Source organism: Pyrus communis, chromosome 11 (assembly GCF_041283825.1).
Source record: "Pyrus communis isolate YQ-2024b chromosome 11, ASM4128382v1, whole genome shotgun sequence".
Lineage (NCBI taxonomy): Eukaryota > Viridiplantae > Streptophyta > Magnoliopsida > Rosales > Rosaceae > Pyrus > Pyrus communis.
Genome location: NC_142575.1, coordinates 24572011 through 24595138, shown reverse-complemented (window position 1 = coordinate 24595138; position 23128 = coordinate 24572011). Strand labels below are relative to the sequence as shown.

The following is a 23128-nucleotide window of genomic DNA, read 5'->3' as shown; positions in this document are numbered from 1 at the left end:
TCTCCGTTTTCATTTGCCTAAAAAAAACAAAAATAGCATTGTTCTCAATATCGACATCATCCCCACCTTTACCTCCCAGAAAAGCTAGCATTTCCAATACCCATTAATTTTTTGGGATGTTTTGATATTGACGCTTCGTTTTTAAATGTTATAAACTAAACATCTATTCTTTTTGCAAATTTGATTAAACATTTTCCCTACAATTTTGGTACTTTAATTTTATTTCATTAGAAGTCTATTCACGTTAGCATTCCCTTTTTTCCTCTTATTTTTATGCATCTCTTATTATGATTATTTAAGATTTTTTTTTTTGTTTTTTATTAAAATATTTATTTTAGTAAATGAAATAGAATGTAACAAAACTCATTGTTAGGTATGTTTGGTTATAGCGGTACGTTTGATTATAATGGTACCTTTAGTTACTTGGTACATTTGAATTTTTGGTACGTTTGTTTTCAAAACATAAGTTTTATTACTTTTTGTCCTAATAACGAGGAATTATTTTAATTAATTATTTTTTATAGAAAGAGTCGTGAACAATGTAAAAGTTTAAATTACTTTAATTAATTATTTTTTTTATTTTATAGAAAGAGTCATTAATCAACCGACAATAGACTTTTTGTTAATTCAAAATTATATGATTTATCGTTATTATTTAGCATTATCTACAATAATAAGGATTTATCTTCAATCAACTAAAAGTTGTTCCAGAGACTTATCTACCAAAAAACAAGACTATCTAGGGTATTGTGTATGAATCAAACATATTTTTAAACATTCCAAAAAGATGAATATTCATTTTAATATAGTTTATAATGGGTACGTTTTAATTCGGGGTTGGTACGTTTTCGTTTGACGTTGATACATTTTCATTTAATGTTGGTACGTTTCCATTTGGCGTGGGTGTACATTTAGATTTGAAAAGTTTTAAATTTTTAGACTTAAATATAGTTGAAATTATTTAAAATATATAAAAGATATTTAAATGTAAATTAATTTCAATTAATCTGAAGTAGTTCAAGTCTGAGTATCTTAATCAAATGCTTCAAATGCCTAATCAAAAACTCAAAAAACATAAATGTTTAGTCTACAAAAGTCTAAAATAAGGCATCTAATTCTAATTTTCTCTAATTTTTTCACCCGGAATATTAATATTGGGTTTTGGGCAGGTTGCATCGGTAGAATCGGGTAGGGTTTTGGGTATGGTTGCATTGGAAGAAAGGGGCTTGGGTGGGATGGGGAGTTCATTGTGAGGGAGGAAATTAGTTGAAGAGGGTCGGTCGGGGTTCAAAAAGGGGTTGGATTCTCGGATCTTTCTCTCCTGCCATCTAATAAGCAAAGGGAATGAAGTTTCAGGTTCGTATTCTTTCTGCCATTCTCTATCAAAGTTGTGAGAATAGTTCCAGATGAAATTTTTTGTCGGTGTGATGGAGAGACAAAAAGAGGGTAGGATCGGCATTTAAAAACTTTCATTTAACAGTTCACCCATGTTTCAAGAAAAAAAGGATGCTTTTTCAAAGCAGCAAATATCTTCTTCCAGATTTCAGCTTTTTCTGACCGTAACCTCAGAAATAAGCTCGCTTTTGCCCTGTTACCAAACACAATTTTCAGGTCAATTGTTTTTCACCCCTGCTTTTAAAAAAATTTAAGCAGTACCAAACTGGTACTACATGCTTTTACAAAAAGTCCTTTTGTTTTTTTTCAAAGCATATTAATCAGTGTTTATTTAAGAAAATTCAAATGACAAGTATACCCTTATATATTTTACAAAATTACAATCATTACCCTTACATTATTCGCTTTACAATTATTAAAAGACGATGAAATAGATAAAAAGACGATTAAATATCATATCATTTTTAATCATTTAACATATTCATAACAACTTATATAAAAGTTTATCATACATTCAAGCACTATTTTTTTGTATTCAGACCCTAAACCCTAAATCTTGTTAAAAGCACTTTTACAAAAAAAAGTTTACCACACACTCAACAAGTCTTTCAACTCTTTCTATTCATTATGATACCTAACTACTATTTCTAACGGTTTTTCTTTTGGTGCAACAATTTTCACATTCTCGATTTCTCCTTTTTTAAAAATCGTTTTCCTTATTTTGGTATTTATGCAAATATTTGGTTACAACAAATTTCGCAGCTGCTTAAGTCACAGCTGTTGACTCTGATTCTTTGCATATAACTATAAAATTATAGAATCTAACAATTGGGAAGTAAAACATTTTCTAAGTTAAACATGTGCATATCTGCTACTGCTGCCTTGAAAAAGTATGAGGAATAAAATCTGAGGAAGCAGAAGCACAGCAACACAAGGCAAAGAAACTTATTAATTAATTCTGCATTAGAATATTCCTGTATTATTTGTTTTAATAATATATAAAAATGAAATGATAAGTAACTTGAAAAATCCAAGTGGGGTTCGAATGGAAAGCATCCCACTCCTAATCTGAAGCAATCCATCAATTCAGCATCCTCATTCCTTGCCATACATTAGCTGTTTCTTTCTTTTTCTCTAAATAATAAATAAATAAATAGACGCTACTTACTCCCCAAATAATATTTACCAAGGAATATTTTTTTTATTTGGAATCACAATAGAAAGGTAGTTATTTTGTGACCGAAATGTTAGGATTTCAGTCGTAAAAACGGCATTTTTATAAAGTAAAGGTAAGACTGCATATAATAAACGTTTTTTTCCCGATTTTTGCCAAACGAAGAACGTTGGTGGCTTGAGTTTACCTTTGGGTTTTATTTACCTTTCTTCTTGAATTCAAAGTCAAAACTTGTTGGGAACCAAAAGAAGTTTCATGGAAAACCATCAGCTGGGAGATCTACAAAAGGGCGGTCTGTCTTATTAATGCCACTTTTCACTGGCCTTTTCCACTTGTGGCTGCTGCTTCCCTGCTCCATAAAATCTACCCCTTCCTAGTGGAACTCTTTGAAATTCAGTCACTCAGGTAAAATTCTTGTCAAAACTTTCTTGTGCTTTCAATTTTCTGGTAAAAGAAAAGAAAAGAAAAGAAAATCATCATCTGCAGAACCTTTCTCTTTAACTTGGTGTTTGCTTTCCCATGTTGCAGAGATATCCCTTTGATTGGAATCTTGGGAAAGTAGTGGTGCCTGGCGCTTCTCAATCACAGAAAGGTAGATTCTTATTTCCCTCAACTGAGACATCTTTTTCAAGGGTTTTGCTCTTGGTTTTTTGCACCCAAATCCTCTTAAGTAATCTCAAGAATCGTTTCATAGTTCAAATCTCTTTCCCCGTATTTTAGATTGGATTAGAATATCGCTTGAATAATTTTTTTTAAAAAAAAATCTCTGTCTCTCCAACTTGTATTCATTGTTTGCTGTTTCAATTTCCTTGGATAGGTAGGCAGGGGATAATCAGCAATGGAGAAAAGGTATGGCCTAATAAGGCAGGGCAGTGGAGTTTGGAGGGCCTTGAGAGATGGAGACTTTGAGGAAGATGATGTTTGGGAGGTTCTAAAAGATAGAAACAATACTTGTGCTAAAAATATGGCTTACGGATCCAAAAATTCCCATGTTTCTGTTCTAAGGCACCTCCCAACTGCCTCAAGAATGATTCCGAAACCCAGCAGCCACAATTACGGCAGTGGTAGCAGCAACACAACCAATCATGAAGCCAAATTTTTGCAGCAATCAGCACCTGTCAACATTCCTGATTGGTCCAAGGCTTACGGTCAGAAACCAAACAAGGCCTCCAAGAATGTTTCTTGGCAGAAATACGAGCGCGGTGGCGATGGTGATGAAGGTGGGGATGATGGCGGCAGAGATAGCGGTGATGATTATGAGGTGGTGGTAGAGGAGGAGGAGGAGGAGGAGGAGTATAATTCAAAGGTACCCCCTCATGAGTTTATTGCAAGGAGACTTGCAAGGAGTCAGATATCTTCTTTTTCTGTTTTTGAAGGGGCAGGGAGGACCCTCAAGGGGAGGGATCTTAGCAAAGTGAGGAATGCTATTTTGATAAAAACTGGTTTCCTTGAGTCATTGTGATATTGTAGGCCTTCTTCTCTCATCCAATGCAATCATGAAGAAGGTCTTGCTATCTTTTTTCATCCAATGCAATCATGAAGAAGGTCTTGCTATAAGTTTCATGTAGTTTGTATATGGGTCTTGTGATGGTTTTTTTGTCAGAGATTGTGTCATGTTGTTTGTGGAATTGCCAAGAAATTCATCTCCCCTTTCCTCAAGGTTTTTAATTGCGCATATTTCTCATTTACCATAAGTTTTGACTAACTTAATATGACTTTTACACATCTGATGTAATGTTTAAGTGGCTTTCTGATGTAATGTCTAACATGACAATAGAAATTGTGGTACAAATACCGCAAGCGTAACTCTAGGTAGATCAAAGCAAATATTATGGTGCTAAACCAAAATATACAGCTGTACAAGCTGAATAGACTATGATTTGGACTCTAGGTGGCACTGCTGACTTTGACTTGGATGATGAGGTGTCGTTTCACACCTCTTCAAGCTGAACCGATGGGAACAAAGAGAAAGCTTGGACTGATGATATTGAATTTTGGCCTTAGATAGAGACTTAGTATGAATATCAACAATTTGATGATGGCCACTAACATAATGCACATTGAAAAGATGAGCAAGGACTAATCCTTTGATATAATGGTAATCAATTTTCATGTGTCTTGTGCGAGCATGAAACACAGGGTTGGAGGCAAGGGAGATGATAGAAACATTGTCACACCAAAGAGTAGGAACTTGAGACAAAGGAATCCAATATCTCAATTTTTTTTCTTCAAATCCATGTAATTTATGCAATTGTATGGGCAAGAGATAGATCTAACAATTTCTTGCACAACCCATTAACTTGACACGAAAATAAATAGTTTCGAGTCAATACGTTAACTAATTGCGTCATTATCAGGTCACACATTTCAACCCGTCAAGAAAAAGGTTAGTTTGGTAATTTTCTAACTACTAAAATATGCTTACTATAATAACCATTATGAGATTAAATCCTTACCGTTGAATTTTTTAATAGCCTCTCACTCTATATCATATCTCTCATCGGCCCAAGTCCAAAGACTCCAAGTACCAACTCCCTCTATACTCTGTCTCATTTGTAAGGTTCTGATTTTTTAAGAAGGCTCCACAACCTTGAAAGAAACCTTCCTTCATTTGCAATTTGAATATCCATGTACATTTGATATTTTGTAGTAATGTGCTAATGTTTTTCATTAGACTTTTATTTTGGAGTATGTAATATTTGACATAGCATGATCCGTTAAAGTCTCAGGTATGTCGCATAAACGTCATGAACACAAAACACACGACACAATCATCAAGTCTAGCAAGAGATATGTACTCTTTCTCTGTTGAAGAATGAACAGTATGTTATTTCTTTGCACTCCATCTAATGACATTACTCCCCAAGTATGCACAGTAACTACTTGTGGATCGACCGTCAATTTCTTCATTGTCCTCGAGACATTCATTTTGGAATAGATGAATAGTGATTACAACTGAGTATATAAACACAATAACCATATAAGAAATATGTGTATGTTCCGGAGTGGATGAATAATGATTACATGAGTTCATATACAATTTTCAAATACTGATTAATAATCAAACAAGGCTACCTAATCAGAGTAATATTCCAATTAGTTGGACATCTGTCGTAATAGAGATACAGTTGTACAAGCTGACTAACTGTAGTGGCACTGATGACTTTAACTTGGACGATGAGGTGTCTTTTTAAATACGGGTTATAACCAATCCACTTGTCGTTTTCTTAGAGTAAAATTGGACCATTCAAAAAGTTTATTCCATTTACCACAAAATTATGAAAATTAGAAATAATTTAGTATTACGGTATATTGATATTTATTTTTATTACAATTAAGAAATATTAAGTTCGAATCTCATAAATGACGAGTTCATAATCAATTAATTTCTTATATTTCTTAATGTATATATCATTATATGAAAAGTAGTATTATTATTTATTAGGTCATGCATTATCTTGTAAACCTTTTAGTTTCGCATTGCCTATGAATGTGGTCAACAATTGCCTCAAATTCATTTTCCTGGGTTGGCCCCCTAATTGTGGGTGACGAGGTTGGGTGGGCAAGGACGTGTTAGAAAAAGATTTCTCCTACTCCATGATTGCATGACGTCATCAATATATATTAACACTCTAATTAGTGATAACTAAAAGAACTACTGTACTGTCTCAGCACAGTAAATCCATTCTGGAAGGGATATATCAGGAAAAAAAATATCTGTAAAGTGGAGGGAAGAAGATAAACACGGAACTAGCCCTTCTCACCGACAAATCAAGGCCAATGAAATCATGGCAAAGGGTTTCTCAATTTTTAAAACAATATTGTTGAAGTATCCCGCATCTATCGTGCTTAAAAAAAAAAAAAAAAAAAAAAAAAAAAAAAAGTTTAAACATCTAATTTCCACTTCAACTAATATTAAAGTTTTTTGTGATAAAACTCAATACTTGATGGATTGTGCAGGTGGTCTTTATCAAGTTTGAGACAATATGAGTGTTGTTGAAAGTGGACATTTGATCCGTCTCTCTGATAATTTAACAAATATTAATCGAGATTAGCACATCCATGTTTCATATAGCGATTTTATTATAAATTAACAACTAATTAATTTCCCTGCATTAAGAACTTAAGAGGCATAGGCAAAAAAAATTGGACTTTTCATGAACCACATGACATCGTTGGCTTTTTAGAACTAAAAATCATTGACAAAGAAATAAATATATTTGAACAACTCCTCTCCCTTTCTTCCACCGTTCTCCGACTTGTAATACCACTCGCTCACTAACTACTACGAAAGGTATGAGTGTCCATCATGGATGACTGTGTTCTTCTTATCAATTTAATTTTTCAAGTTCTTGTTCTATATATATTGATAATTTTAAGCTGGAGGGTTATAAGTTATATGGCGTACAATGAGAGGAAAACAAGGCTAACGTTTTTACTCTTAATATATTGAAGTTTAAACTCATTTAATAGTGATATAACTACATGATGAGAGAAAAACAAGGTTGACTCATCTAACAATGATAAATAGAGTGGTGAACATCACCATCACTTGAGGGTGGTGAGCAAAAGTATTCGCATATCATAAAAAAATCATGAAAAAAGTTGAAGTTTCACCATAAACCAATTGACAATTAATCCAGCTTACTTATAAGCAGTGGCGAAGCTAGAATTCTTTGTGAGAGATGACCTTTCGTACATGTATTGAGAAAAAAATTCGAATTATTCACAAAACTGAAAGACTCATTAAATTTAATAGAGAGAATCAAAAGCAGTGTATAACACAACTAAGTGGGAGGCAGATAGCAAGATAACTAGTAAAAATTCTGAAATTATAGCAAAAAAGGGCAAAGAAGTCTGGTTTGAATCATTCCTAAATTATAACATCTTAAACAAATTTGAGATAAAAATAAGGAGAAATTAGGTTTCCATCCTTATTTTTTCTACTTCATTGATTAAAACCTTATTCTTTTTCAAATTTTGATCAAGGTCATTCGGTTTTAATGAGTACCATTAATTATTAAAAAAACAAAATATTTACATGTCAAGCTAATTAAGTTTTATTTTTAAATATATTCATTTAGTGTTAGAAATATTACATTTGATATATTGTATTTATGGCTAAACTTTTTATCGTATATTTCTATTTCTAGTTTGTACCCATTTTTAATTTGCAATCATTTTTTTAATTGTACCAATTTTCTTTTAAATTTTAATTTGTACCCATATATTAATTTCTTTTTGTCCCTTATTTTTTAAACTTTTATTTGTACTCCTAATTTTTTTTAACCTTTTATTTGTACCCATAATTTATTTATAACGTACCCATTTCTTTTTACAAATGTACCACTTTGTTATTTGTAAAATGTATCCCTATTTTTCTTGAAAGTACCATTTTTTTATGTAAAACTTATTTATTTTTTAATCTGAAATGTACCATTGTTTTTTTAATATAAAATGTACCCATTGTTTTCTATATAAAATGTACCCACGTTTTTATGTAAATGTACCAATTTTTTATATATAAAATGTAGCCAAATTTTGTTTTATAAATGTACTCATTTTATAAAAATAAAATAAAATCCCTTTTTTTTATAATCTAGAATGCACCCATAAGCAATTATTATTATTATTATTATTATTTTATCAAAACCCCATAAGCAATTTTGAATAATTAAATTGGTAGTGTAAATGAAAGCAAAAAAAAAAAGGTTGAGTCTTTATTGGTATTATTGCATCTCCTTTATTATTATGTCATTTATGTAGCAGGAGAGAAATTTCAATCAAAAATCTAAAATACATAAGGTTTGGATGTATAACAGTTAGAAATTAGGAACTGCAACTAAAATATCCCTAAAAATAAACAAATAAACAAAGCTTTACAAGTCACTTGGAGAAGAACATATTTATAATATTTACTAGGACATCACATAAAAACAAACTTAGCAGCCATATATGGTAGCTAAGTGCTCTATCACATGCATGACTCTAATGCTTAGTGCGATCTTCCCCTTTGAATCCCTTTAACCTATTACCTTTGCCTACACTTTACACCATTGCTAATTTGCAATGTCGACATACGATCTAACATGGAAGAACGTACCTCCTTTTCTCACTTAAAATATTTGCTTACAGAGTTTTTCTAAACACAATCGTTCATGCACATATGTCTTAAATTTCAGGTAGACGAGGCATGGGTTCACTCTAACAACATCGATAATGTTCCCACTTAGCCACCTACTCAATCCGTCAGGTGTGGGGTTTTAATACAAAATGTCTCCATGTTAGTTAGAGTGAAGTAATTCTCTTTAAAGAGCTTGTTCTCAAGCCTTTTGACCGATATGTAACAGAGGAATTCTAACAAAGAGGTGAATTCATAATTTCGCTACTATAAAAACTTGATTGGCATACTTATCAAATTAAAATGTAGACATTTGTGCTTTCTCTTTCTTTAACTTATTATGAGATGCATCTTGCTTGCATACGTCAAACAACTTGACCACTTCCGTTTAAAAAGAAAAGAAAATATAAAAAAAAACATTATGGTCGGATTACATTTCATAGAAGTTGATGGAAATTATATATTATAATATGAAAATTGTAATATATAATTTTACTAATTGAATGGAAAATATTGTTAATTAATTTATTAGAAATGTTATGTTGTTTAGGTGTATTCCTTTGATAAGTGATGTATACTTATAGATGAAAAGTTACATCTTTTTAATAAGTAGAAATTGGATTCTATATAAATCCATGAAACCATTGGTATTATATATAGAAAATTAGAGTTAATTTTTACTTTTGAGAAATAGGGTTTCCCCACTTTGTTTATCTCATGCTTCGTGTGTCAAATTCCAAGTCATGTCTTGAGAGTATGAAATATATAAAGTTTGCTAGAGTCCGAAGATTGAAGTGCTTTGACTTTAGATTATAGATTGTTGAATCCTGGGAGATGGACGCCTACCAAACTACAAACACAAGAGTAGGGGTGAAATTTTATATTTATGACATTGCATTTATGCAAGTCTCAATCTCCAAGTTTGTCAGTTATTTTAACTTTCTCTCTAGTTATTTATATTAATCTCATATATAATTGATGTTGTGAATTTTTTTATGATTAATATCATTGAAATTATATTATTATTTTTCATATTTTCTAATATTGCTGTAACGAAAGTTTAATGGAGGTCTATCTTATTGTCCCTATTGTGGCTGTCACTATGCACACATGTTTTACAAATTTATTATAAGACCATCATCAATCGATAAATAAATCAACAGGATAAACGATCTCACTTTTATATATGTAAAAATCGACATCAAGGGTTTACCTTTCCAACTTCGTGGAAGGATTCTTAATTCCTCGAGTGCCAAACTTCTCAGCTCTTTCCTCACTTCCGTTGTTTCCATCTCAATTCCTCCGTCTCTGTTTAAAAATGATTTGTATCATTCCAGAATCTTCGCAATTTCTTTATTTCCCCCTCAATTTTCTTCTCCAAATACCACATGCAGCTCACACGCGTGTAACGCACCTTCCTCTTTTTATTTCATCAGCAAAAATTGGTCCGAATTGGCCTGGGCGGATTCATTGACTTAGTGGGTTAGTCGGGTGCCTGGGCCTGGATCTGGGACTGGGCTTGGCCTATCGGTTAATGGAAGTTGCTCATCAGTCTTGGTACTCGGTAGCGGTGGGGGAGCACCTACGAGCTCAGACGTGGCCGGGCACAACGTTGGCACAGTGGCTGGCAGGGCGGCAACCACCGCGCACGGGTTCAAAGACTGATAGGGGAGCCCTCACAAGTATGCGCTGCTTGAGACTTTAGATATTCAATTTACTTAAAACACTGTTTGGTAACTGTTTCGTTTTCATATTTTGTTTTCACTTTTTTTTAAAACTGAAAACTTGTTTGTAAGTGAAAACTGAAAATAATATCTTGTTTGATAACTAATCTTAATTTTTAATCTTAGAAAAAAAAAATGAAAACTGAAAAACTACATTTTTGAGTTTGCAAAATTTGACCTTGAGTTTTTACTTTTTAGTTTTCAGTTTTCAAAAAAGTGAAAACTAAAAACTAAAAACAAAATGGTTAATGAATGATCTACATGGCATACTCTCTCTAATTTGTCACTGAGGTTTTTGTGGGCTCCTCTTGTCTCCATATCTCCTAGCCTAAGGCTGAGGGTTTATGTCGCGAAGACCTTCTTGGGTACCTTGAGTATTTTTACTGTTAAATCTTTGTTAAAGAATATAAAATCAAAATCAAACGATTACAATACCCGAAGTACCCAATAATCTGCAACACTCCAAGAATTTTTTGTCGTACACCAAAACATGGGTGAGTTGTATTTGTAATTTTGTATATACTCAAAAAGAGGGATCATGTGAAATGAATGGTTGTTACATGTGACTTGTCGATCTAAACACAAAATGGATTAATCACACACTAATTAGGAAGTAGATATGTAACCACATACTAATGAGCAATTTCTTGCCTGGTACACATGACTTGTTTTACGGTAGTAGCGATAGCGATTACATATTTACTTGCTAATGAGCGTATGACATACACTGACCGATGTAGTCTTGAAGATGAGATGGACCAATGTCTAACACCAAGTACGCTCAAATCTTTCATACTTAACTCCCAATTTTTTCACCTTTCTAGTTGACCCATGGTTTGCATGTAACCTCATTACATACTACATAGACCCCATATATTTTGTCTCATTGACTCACAAATTCTGAAAGAGTTTCAACTCTAATAATAATGGCTGAAATAAAGTTCTGATTACCAAACTCGAAAGTTCTACCTTACAACTTCATATATACGTTCCTTTTTAAGAATTACTACTACGTACATTAGTCAATTGGCTGCATCATTTTCAATTTGGTTGATTTTTTATAGAGACAATTTTCAAAGCGACTTCAACATTGAATCCTTTGTGTAGGATAGAACATTGTAATTAGCAAATGAGAACAAGGGAAAGAGCAAAAGAGGAATGTAGAAATAGAATGTAGCTTCCTATAAAAGTGGGGGACTTGCGATTTTCCTCAGCCTCTAACTTGTCTTTGTCTTAGAGATATCCAGGATTAGGACTTGTGATTTATGAACATAACCAAAGGTTCTAGGTTCTGATTAATGATTATGACCCTATACAAAAAAGGTTATAACCCTACACAAGGGGCCCTTACACCTGAAACTATTGACAATTCATTTGTTGGGGTCCGTCGTTGATCTGTAAAATCAATTATTTGAGTCATCATGTTCTTTACTCTTCGTCATATAATTAGATTTGATTTTTTTAATTAAGATGATTTTAGAAGTTGACATAACTCCTTAGTTTAGTAATTGAGATTTCAAATTGATAGATGCGGTCTAAAAATTTGTCTACTATCAATCACTTTGGTCTTTTTATTAAAATCTCCGTTAAATATAATAAAATGACAAAATATTCTCAATTTAATTATAAACAATGAGCCAAAATAATTTGAAGAAAAAATCAAGTGTATTTTTGTCATTTTATCCTTATTTAATGGAGATTTTTTTATGGAAAGACCAAAATGATTAATGGTGGACAAACTCATGGACCACTTCTATCAATTTCAAATCTCAATGACCAAAGTGAGGAGTTATGCCAATCTTAAAGACCATTCTAGCTAAAAAGCCGGATATAATCTCAACGATGTTATTGTTAGCCACTTAGTACGACGGTCTAGTGGTATTCCTCTTCACTTGTAAGTGAGAATTTTTAGGTTCAATTCTCTTCAAATGTGAATTTGAACCATATTATTGCTAGACCATTGTGAGGTTTAGTCAATCCCTCAACCCATTTTTCATATATTAAAAAAAAACACTGTTATTGTTCAATAATCTTTTATCACGCGTTCGAAATTATTCAAAAAATACACCGTTCGCCTAACATACAACATTGTCACGTTGTTTGTTGATGACACTGGGAAAATTTCTCTTCCAAAAGACAAATCAATTTAATCAGAGGAAAAAAGTCCACCTTTAGATTCTCTAAAATGAATTAATTAATTCTACACCTTATGCTAACATGTGAGATGACAATCTGGTTCAACAAACATTTTCATTTCTTCACTTGCAATGCAAAGTATTCTATTAATTTTCTAATTACGAACTTGATTAATTAACAAGTACAGCTAATAAAATCATTTCTAAACTTAATATGTAAATTTTGATTTGGTCCACCAAAAAATAAAATAAAATTATAAAACCGAAGAGAAGAAAAGATAAAACTTGGATGTGGTCTCGTGAAGTTGTTTTGTATCATACCTGTGCAAAATCCAAAGCCCTCTATGAGTTAAATTACAATCTCCAACACGCTTTTAACCCTTTCAAATTTTATTCCATTGCTATGTACTTGTGCACTACTTTTCTTTTATATGCTTTGTTAAGGTTTAGGCAATGTTCTTGTGGATGTCAGAAAGTGTAAGTAAACCTTGTGGGTGTCAGTTCTATGGTTTAGACAATGAGCAATAGTTCGGAGTATCTTATACCCGCTAAATTTTTTTTGCAATTTAACATGATGAGAATAACTTATTAGTGTGGTTGTATGTATTGTGACTTACAACGAGCAACTTCGTTGCAAGTTATTTTCTGTCGTTTATTGATGAACAAAATTTTTACCTATCACGGAATGCATATGCTTTTATTTTTATCTCTTCCAATTCTATCACATGATTTGTCAAGTAAGTCTTCCTCGACGAATCACGAAAACTCAAAGGAGAGTGCCTCTGGCAACTCTACTACCACATTTCCTACCAAAATGCTAACAAAATTGAAGGGAAATTTTCATAGGGTGTGGACATAGCTGTAAGGGATAAATTCCTTCCTCCCTTTCGCTCAAAAATAAATACAACGATCTCTAATCGATTTCATATAAGTTTTCTTCAACATTGACAAACTTATATTGTATACATGTAAAATTACACTTTTTTCCTCTTCCTAAATATAGCCTCATAGCCCAGCTATTTTAGGCCAAAAAATTACTCAAAGATTCACATGGGAGAGGTATACAATATTTAGAGGCAGGTATACAGTATTTAGAGATAGAGAGATTTTTCAGCGTGTTCGAAATACGATTTAGTAGTTCAAATGTCATAATATAAGTGATTAAATTATTTTTTTCTTTAAATGTTCATTTACTTATATTATAATATTTAGTATACCGATTTATGTTCGCGGTACATTGAAAAATTCCTCAGAGCATAATCCTTCGCAAATAATAGGGTAGTTGAAAAGTTGTACCAAAGTATGGAAACTAGAACGTACAACTCGGGACAGAAAATTGAATATAAAAAGTGTGTTAAGGTCGGTTACGTAATTCCAGGTGAGTATCTCAAGTTTCAACCCCAGCTGTTGGTCCTTGGTCTGACCTCCACCTTCTCTATAACTTCATACATACAAACACAACACCCAGAAACCCACCGACAAAACCAGAACCTCCGTGGTGTCGAGCACTCAGAGGAGCCACTTGGGATTTTTTAAGGAACGTGGGTTTCTGGATCTGAATTTTGGGTCAAACGAGTGCGTTGACTCCATTGACTTGGGATTGGTAAATGAGTGTTGCTCTGGTTTAGCTTGACTGGTCGCATTAGAGAGAAGAATGTCTTGGAGGAGCAGAGGAGGAGGAGGAGGAGGAGGAGAGGCAGCAGCTTCGAAGAGTGCAGTGTCTCGGAAATGGACACTTTTGTTTTGTATTGGTTGCTTTTGTGCTGGAATGGTCTTCTCTGATAGGTAAATTATTTGAATTTCTACACATTTAAAGCTTCGATTTTTCTTTAAAATCCCAGAAAAAAAATCATTAATTAATTTAATTTGGTGAAGTGGGTAGCTTTTGTTTTCCCTTAAATCTCTTCTGGGTTTTTGTAATTAATGCATCATTGGTGTATTTCTTAATTTTTCTGTTAGTATCTTAAAGTAGTGATTAATGATGATGGCAGACTAGTTTATATTTCAATTAGTGGTATTACTCTTCATTGTTTTTTGGTTGAATTTTCCCTTTTTTCCCCCGCAGAATTGGTAAGTTTGTGTTGTCCCTTACAATTATGAGATTAGGATGGATCTGAATTTCATATAATAGATCCGAAGATTCAATTCAGACATCATTCCAGCAATCAGGTTTTGTCATAATTGTTTAATTCAAGAGATGAGTCTGTTGTTTCGTCTTCATTAAGTACTAGGTCACCGTCTTCCGCCTGGTCCCTTTCTTTCCCTCCCTTTGCTTCTCAATGCCGGAAAATGTGCTGATGGGGCGACTCCTGCGTGATTTCCAAACTAGGATATTGGTTTTTGATAGCATCGTTTATGTCCTTAATCTTCACATTCTGATTACTGTATGCAATTTTTTTTCTGCAAAAATGGACATACATTCCCATCAAAACATGTTTTTACTTGAACTTTATCAGAAGCGAAAGTAGCATGTTCTATGGTAGAGTTTTTTTAATTCCAGACGTGTGGTATACTAATTAAAAATAAATGGATTCTGCCAACAGAATGTGGTCAGTGCCTGAAATTAAAGACGTATCGAGGACAACAAGGGTTGACAATGAAACACCCAAGTTAGTTTCTGGTTGTGATCCAACAATTGTAAGTACCTTTTATCTAAGCAGCCGTCTATTTACCTTTTCTTTATTTGTTTTTTCATGTTTACTGTTGTTTTTGTTTAGAAGGATGTAGAACATGAACCAAAGGATGTTTATGGGGAAGTTTCAACGACTCATCACGCTATACCGTAAGTCATGCTGCAGCTCAACTCATTTTGTTGAAGTTGACTCAATATTATGTCTTATGACTCGTCGAAATTGCAGCACGCTGGATAAAAAAATTTCAAATTTGGAGGTGGAATTAGCTGCTGCAAGGGCTGCACAGGAATCTATACTTAGTGGTTCACCGATTGCAGAAAATTTAAGAATTCCCGAGACAAGAAATAAAAGAAAGTATTTGATGGTCGTAGGAATAAACACTGCTTTTAGCAGTCGAAAGCGCAGAGATTCAGTTCGTGCTACTTGGATGCCTCAAGGTTTTTTATTGACAACCTACTTTCTTTATGTTTTCTAATTATATGTGAATGCCTCTGACATTTCCCTTATACTTTGTCTTTACTATATAGCGGATAAAAGAAATCAGCTTGAGGAAGAAAAGGGCATTGTAGTTCGCTTTGTAATAGGTCACAGGTGGGTGTTTGAGTTCAACTCTATTGGTGAATAACAATTTACTTGTTTAGGTTTTCCCTTGTATAGACTTCATGTAGGTGGGTGTCAGCCTTTCACTAGAAGATCGTGGAATTTGATTCTTTCCTATTGGGATTTTTGTTATGGAATAAACAATCTACTTTATTAGAAACATTTTGGAAATTATACAACGTCGTAGAATTGAATACATTTTTTTATCTCAAGGTTAATGTTGATCACATGATTTACCCTAAATTGTCTACGTTTTTATTGTATCATACATAGTCATCTCAATGTTGAAATGCCTTCCTTTTCTTAAGAAGGAAAAAAACAAATTAAAACCTTTAAGGAATAAAGCCTGATCTGTTTTTTCTTCTATCCATTGCTAGTGCTACATCAGGTGGTATCCTTGATAGAGCTATTGAAGCAGAGGAGAAGAGGCATGGTGACATTATGCGGCTGGTAAAGCCTTAATCCTTTCAGCTAGTTCGTTAAATCCTTTTATCTGACGGAGGAGCACATATAAACAGTGCGAGACATCTTCGTAATGTGTTGGTCTGAGGAAAAAGCTAATCGATTTTGTTTTCATAAATTTGATGAAAGCAGGATCATGTTGAAGGCTATCTTGAATTGTCAGCAAAGACGAAGATATTCTTTGCCACTGCTGTTGCTTCGTGGGATGCAGATTTCTATGTCAAAGTTGATGATGATGTACATGTAAATATAGGTATATAATCATCAGGCTTCTCTGTTCAAAATATGTCTTTTGAATGTTCACAAACTGGAAATTGGCTTTTCCGGAACACATCCTAAATCACTCCTGTTTAAGGAGTCACTAGTGTTGTCATTTTTATGGGCACATTCTGATCTCCAGCTAGTGTGTAATAACTTTTTCTGTTATCGTTCTCTATTTCTTCTTAATGTTGAGTTCATTCATCATATAATTTCAGGAACACTTGGAGCAACTTTAGCTAGACACCGATCAAAACCCAGGGTGTATATTGGATGCATGAAATCTGGTCCAGTCATTGCTCAAAAGTGAGTTGTACACTCTTGAGTTATTTAAACCAGCTAGACATTTGTGGCATGCTTTCCCTTACCTCACTTGTTTATTGACAGGGGAGTAAGATATCATGAGCCCGAGTACTGGAAATTCGGAGCAGAAGGGAACAAGTATTTCCGTCATGCCACAGGACAGCTCTATGCTATCTCAAAAGACTTGGCTAATTACATATCAAACAACCAGTATGTTTCCAGATTTTATGTAGTGGAAATCGTTCTGCTCAAATTATGTCTACCCCTTAGGGCCTTTCTTATTTCTTACATTTTGCTAATCATCTAGGCATGTGCTACACAAATATGCGAATGAGGATGTTTCTTTGGGGTCGTGGTTCATTGGATTGGATATGGAGCAGATTGATGACCGAAGATTATGTTGTGGAACACCACCTGGTAATCTCATATCCATCTGTTTTGCCCCATTTTTCTAAACTCACTTGGTCTTGATTAGGCTCTTACAGCTTTGGGAAAAATATAAAGTTCGGGTGCCAAATATCTGATTAACATAGGTTGTTACATGTTCCATGGCTCCAACGTTGTGTTTCTGTTTCATATGGTCATGTTTAATTTTAACACTTAAAGCAAACAAGTTGAAATCATTTATTTTAGGTTACACATTGTTAACTATGTAGCACACTGGGAGGGGACATAGTTTGGTGGTCGTGACATAAACCATTGGCTTACATGTTTTACCAGGTGCAGCCGTGTAGGCCCCACAGGGAGTTATCAGTCATTTTATTGTTCATTAAAATGTCAGATCAACTATACCTTCCAGAGCATTTAGAATGGGTTGATTACAGCCCCCTTAATTGCCACACATTGTTTGGCTGATACCAGTTGCAATACACACCTAATCATCGTGGCCATCAGCTCATATAAGACATCATGAGGTCTTAGTTCAGATCCTCCGATTGATCGAGCATTTCTTACCATGACAGTTCACTTGCATTAATGGCATACATTCTCATTTGACTTGTGTCTAAGACTTCAAGGTCAGGGCTGATCATGTGCTAAATAACATGCGTGAGAAACACCTGTGTTAATTCCTATGGTGCTATTTCAATGTTATTGGTGTGGGTCAGTGTGTTTTCTACGGGATAAGTTTTCAATAATTGCAAAGAACACAATATTAGAAGAAAGGTTAATGGTAGTTCAAACTAGGGATAAATATTATCATGACATAGCGTATGGTTACAAGTTTAATGGTGTTAATTGTTACCACAGATTGTGAGTGGAAGGCTCAGGCAGGCAACGTCTGCGTTGCTTCATTTGACTGGAGCTGCAGCGGGATTTGCAAGTCTTCCGAGAGGATCAAGGAGGTCCACAAGCGCTGTGGAGAAGGTGAGAATGCTTTGTGGAATGCAGCTTTCTAATGGACAAAACGTTCTTCCAAACTCAGGAGGAACATGTAAATGGCGTGAGCTTGTATCATAAAAATTCACAGAGAGAACGAAAATGGGATGCATAGCAAGATGGGTTGGCTGCTGACACCCTTCCAGGGAAGTTGCTTTCTTATTTCCGGGACTCTACTCCATTTTAGACAAGGAGTGAGAAACCCAATAGCAAAACTTGAAAGAAGCGAGAGATTGTAGTTAAAATCATTCTTTGAGTGCTTCCGGGGCCACTTGTGTTGCAAGTCTTCCATGGTTAATGAAGCTCCAGAATAAGTTCCAGTTGGATTTTTTTGTACCTTTATTCATGTTGTAGAAGAAGTGGTTTTTATCTCTTTCCTTGGTGATGAAGCTTCAATGTGACATCTCTGACCACTGACTAGTTGACTCAGTTGACTCGTTCATATGCATATACAGTTCTCTTCCCCAGACTGCAATGAATTTGATGAGTAGCTGAGCTAATGAATTAAGTGACTAAACAAAAGCATTTAGGTGGTAAACTAAATGTCTCAACCAAATTGATTGGAGAAATTTACCAAAAGAAGAAATGATGAGAGAAGTCAAATAAGTTGTTATTGAGAAACTTGTAAGAAATGGATTCACTTTTAGTGTGGTGATTTTGACCCACTGTTTTAAGTGCCGTTAGGCCCCCCACCTACCATCTGACTAGCGCCTAGCGTCTTTTGTAAATTTATTCTGATCACAAAAACAAGGCTGTGTAACCTTATATAAGTCACTTGGGGTGCCATAGTAATTGTAAACACGTTGTATGTAAGTTCTTCACTACCGTCACTTAGAAGAGGAAATTATGTTTTCCATTACAAAAAAAAAAAAAAAAAAAAAAAAAAAAACACAGTAAGGAAATGTAGAGAAGATTTTAAATATCAAAACATGTCACGGTAAGGGCTTGTGTAGGGAGGATTTGTAGTTGTTGAAGTGCCGAACAACGTTTTGTGTCTCTCTCATGTGAAGTATGATAGTGCTATTCACACTCATTTTTATTTCTCACATACCATTATGAAATTTTAGCCGTTGGATTGAATGAATTAAAAAATATTAATGGCAAAAAATTAACAAGCGTGCGTGAGAGGTAAAAATGGGTATGTAAACAGCACTATCCATGAAATATATTTAGTAATTAATAATCCATTATAAGAAAATATGATGATTAAAAGATAATACTTGAGCACTCACTAGTGAATACTTGTGTTTTAATTTTGCCCAATGATATTATCACATGTCTTATTGTTTTAAAAATAATTGACGCATTATTAATTTTTCTTGAGCTTTAAAACTAAGGAACACGTGATATTTTTTTAATTGAGTTAAATTAAAAAGTGAAGACATAAAATATTCACATGCAAGTAGCTTAGTATTATTTATCATCAAAATTGTTTTGCTGTCCACTTATAAACGAATTTAACATTTCTGAAAAAGGAAGCACAGCCAAATCTACATACTTTTAATCCGTCATGCTGCAGCTGCACTGAAAAAGCACAGCCCCACTATATTTCCTCTCCCCACTATCTAACAAAGACACCATTCACATTGAAAAATTGGAGCATTTGTTTGATTCGATTAAATATTTAGTTTATATACAAAAAGAATTAGTGAATATTAATTGCGGGATTTGTCGCAACATGGAGTAATAGTCTCTTTGAGTAAATTGGTCAGAATTTTTGCCTTTTATTTGCCTCTTCAAAATCCTTTATGTTGGAAAATTTTTTTTAACAGCGTTACTTTGTAAGATTATTGTTTCACATTCAGACAATTTCATAGATTAGTCCTCATAAAGTTTTAATTTAATGACTTAAAGCTTCAGTTTGTCTCTTAAGCATTTGTTTATTTACGATGGAATTTTTTTTTATAACAATAAAAATCCATATTGATGATTTTTCCAAAACAAAGGGAAAAAAAAGTAGTGGTGTATTAGTTATATCTACTTCTTCCCTCAAAGGTTTTGTATTTATTTACCACGTTACCATTTTAGCCTTAGTCTTACCAACATTTTCATGTCTCTCTCTCTCTCTCTCTCTCTAATATATAATATATATAATAAGACCCATTGGGGTTCATGTTGCTGCTCATGCAATACCTGCAAAGATGAGACGAAACTCAGGTGACAATGCTCCTAATTACTTCAGTGTCCTGAAGCTCATATACTCCTCCCTCAGGATTTCTGTGATTCCTCTGAGCGTTGCAACCATTGGTGTAAGTTTAAATATAGTGGAAACAAAAGAACTCAACATATCCAATTAACCACTAACCTTGTGAAGTCATAGTAGCAGATCTCAATCCCCATGCACGTGCTAAACAAGTGCGCAGCTCTCAATAGACTTACATTTGGCTCACTATGACCAACCACCACCCCAGCTATGGCAACCTAAAGTTCTCCAATTTCACGGGCCTCAAGTAACAACTCCATTCATTTTCATTTTCTTGGATAATTACTGTTTCCGTTTTCGATACAAGTGATACTGGCATTTGGAGGACTCAAACTGCGGTCCTCTAGTCCAATAGTGGATGCTTTTAATCTACTGAGCTGGAAGATCGTTGCGCTAATGTTTCTGTTTTGAGTTATTGATTAATGTTTTGAAGTGTCTTTGTTTCTGCAGGTACATGGTTTGCATCAGCAACATTTCTGGTGTGTATGCTTTTCTTGTAGCTTTGTCCTCATGGATCACGTGCTTTGTGACTAAAGCTTGGCTTTTCTTCGTCTCTGACCAGGTTCATTTTCTTTTCTCTTTTGGCTCCTTTCAATTTCTTTTCTTTTTCTTTTGGCTTGTAGACAAAAAATAGGTGTTTGATGCACAGATAAAACCAGTTACAAACGTCTAATAAAAAATACAACTGAATTGGCGCAACAAACAGTAATCACAGTTTAGCTGTTGTATATATGTCTAAAAGTTTTAGTACTGTTTATTTCCCTTGAAAGTTTGGGGAAAAGGAAAATAGATATACCCCCACATAAACGTTCTTATTTTACTCAGTACTTTTGTTTTGTTTTCAAAGCTTCTCAACATTTTTTTTTTATAAATATGCAAATTACTCATTTTCTTTTTTGTTCTCTTGATCTGTGTTGTGTTGAACGCACTAAAGGCATTAGTATAATGTTCTAACCCACTAAGTAAGTGGTCCCAACTTTAATAGATGTATAATTAGACAATTTTTATTTTGAAATGTTAATAACAGCTTACACGTCTCAAATTTGACGCATACAGAAATGTGTCCTCGCTCATGTTCTGTAATTTATTTTCTTTCTTGTTTCAAATATTGGGTGCAGATTGTAGCTTGTTTAATGGTCACATCTTGGGCGGCAGTGATGGAGATATTGTTTTTAGCTTACAAAGGGGACAAGACAGTCTCATGGAGTGAAGCCTGCACTTCTTATGGGAAGTTCTGCAGCAGAATGAAGGTGGCATTGGTTCTCCATGCCCTGGCTCTTTGTTGCTTTCTTGGCTTGGCTGTGATCTCAGCTTATAGGGTTTTTAGCATTTTGAGCCACCTTCTGGTTCTGATAAGGAGGTGGAAGAAGAGAGGACTTAGATTCGAATCATTAGATGAGTTTTCCTTAAGTGGTTTCTGTTAGTTGGTTTCTAGTGGTCTCTTGTTGTAGACATATGATTCGGCTTGAAATTAAACACACACACACACACACACACACACACACACACACACACATATATATATGATAATTGGATTGTGAAAAACACACTTGGAGATTATATTTGGTGAAATGCTAATTGTTGTATCTTCAACCTAAGCTATTTGTCGGGAAAGTCTAATTCGATTTGGTGACCATTTGGTCATTCTTATAAATCAGATAATTTGATGATTAATCATGGGATATTCTTTGTTACCATAATTGTTGATTTCTTTGATATATATGTAAATGACTAATTGGACTTCAAGTTATGTCAATTTTTGTAGAGACGACTTTTAAATGATGATAAAGAGAATAAATGACAATAAGGAGAATAAATGACTTGATTATGATGTTTTTACGATGAAATGATGTCTCATCGTTATGTAAGGAGGAATGACTCTTTACATGCAAGAAGCCAAATACTTCTGTTAGGGTATGTTTGGTGAGGGAATTCTATGCCCCATAGGATTAAGGCTAAGTTGGTAAGGAATAGACCCTAAAAAACTAGATAGAGGGCATTAGAAATGCCCTTCGCAAGCATTACAAATGCATGTGAGATGGATGTATAAATGACCCTTCCTAAGTAAAAATTTGCAAATCCCTCTCGCATACCTTTATAATACTCATAAAGGGCATTTCTATCATTTTCATCTAACATTTCATAGTTTTTTTTTATTAACTTGGCCTCAGTCTCTTAAACTTAGAAATTATTCACTTAAACAACTTTAACAAACTAGGAATTGAAGTTTGTTAGTTTTTGGTCGTATGCTTATTTTTTCTTTATTAGATTAATATTTTTTTTTAAATTATAATGTTGTACTCTTCTTGTTTAAACTTTTAAGTAGGTCGGATCTCATATTGACAGATTAAAATCAAAGTTTAAGCCTATGTTTCTAATAACATAAATAATCTTCTGTTTTAATTAAAATGTTAAGCATATAAGCGCACTGGTGCTCAATGCTCATCTCACCTACCACACCCAAAACAAAAGCACTTAAGCACACTTATGTCCAAGAACTTGATGGAAAGGAAACTAGTACCTAAACTAGCAACCGTCTTTGGTTTGGTTTTATCACAAGCCAGTCTGCAAGACCCAAAATATGCATTTCATGTTAAATGAGAAAATGATTAAAGCATCTCTCTCCATAGTTTGTTTCTCCATAGCTTTTCGGTTTATCAATAGTCAGCTTGCTTTTTAAAATATTTTTCTACTTGTGCACGAAATTTTATTTCGTTAGGAGACTTGGCTTCCCAAACATTAG

General features: G+C 33.9%; 2 protein-coding genes and 1 pseudogene across 5 annotated transcripts; all 3 read left to right on the top strand.

Annotated features, from left to right (window-relative positions):
- The first annotated feature begins 1555 nt into the window (after positions 1-1555).
- Positions 1556-4228, top strand: LOC137743274 (protein S40-6). Of its 3 annotated transcripts, XM_088678986.1 has the most exons (4): positions 2833-2974; positions 3098-3161; positions 3391-4074; positions 4115-4228. In XM_088678986.1, the coding sequence occupies exon 3, from the start codon at positions 3408-3410 to the stop codon at positions 4029-4031; it is 624 nt and encodes a 207-aa protein (XP_088535112.1). In that variant the 5' UTR covers positions 2833-2974; positions 3098-3161; positions 3391-3407; the 3' UTR covers positions 4032-4074; positions 4115-4228. The 3 variants fall into 3 exon arrangements, with proteins under 3 accessions (XP_068339242.2, XP_088535112.1, XP_068339245.2); XM_068483141.2 differs by having other exon boundaries at positions 1556-2974; positions 3387-4228; XM_068483144.2 differs by having other exon boundaries at positions 3391-4228.
- A 9674-nt stretch (positions 4229-13902) lies between these two features.
- LOC137742340 (putative beta-1,3-galactosyltransferase 2) lies at positions 13903-18555 on the top strand. Of its 2 annotated transcripts, none has more exons than XM_068482184.2 (11): positions 13903-14334; positions 15093-15186; positions 15267-15331; positions 15408-15619; positions 15710-15773; positions 16160-16232; positions 16377-16497; positions 16721-16808; positions 16890-17015; positions 17113-17222; positions 18054-18555. In XM_068482184.2, the coding sequence occupies exons 1-11, from the start codon at positions 14204-14206 to the stop codon at positions 18200-18202; spliced, it is 1233 nt and encodes a 410-aa protein (XP_068338285.2). In that variant the 5' UTR covers positions 13903-14203; the 3' UTR covers positions 18203-18555. The 2 variants fall into 2 exon arrangements, with proteins under 2 accessions (XP_068338285.2, XP_068338286.2); XM_068482185.2 differs by having other exon boundaries at positions 13920-14334; positions 15270-15331.
- A 1768-nt stretch (positions 18556-20323) lies between these two features.
- On the top strand, positions 20324-21766 carry LOC137742892 (CASP-like protein 2D1; annotated as a pseudogene).
- The last annotated feature ends 1362 nt before the right edge of the window (positions 21767-23128 follow it).

Excerpts from the sequence above, each read along its gene's own strand:
- LOC137743274 (XM_068483141.2), top strand. The coding sequence starts at position 3,408 with ATGGAGAAAAGGTATGGCCTAATAAGGCAGGGCAGTGGAGTTTGGAGG.
- LOC137742340 (XM_068482184.2), top strand. The coding sequence starts at position 14,204 with ATGTCTTGGAGGAGCAGAGGAGGAGGAGGAGGAGGAGGAGAGGCAGCA. Across the intron at positions 15,332-15,407 it reads ACGACTCATCACGCTATACC|CACGCTGGATAAAAAAATTT; the intron begins GTAAGTCATGCT and ends TCGAAATTGCAG. Across the intron at positions 17,016-17,112 it reads AATTACATATCAAACAACCA|GCATGTGCTACACAAATATG; the intron begins GTATGTTTCCAG and ends CTAATCATCTAG.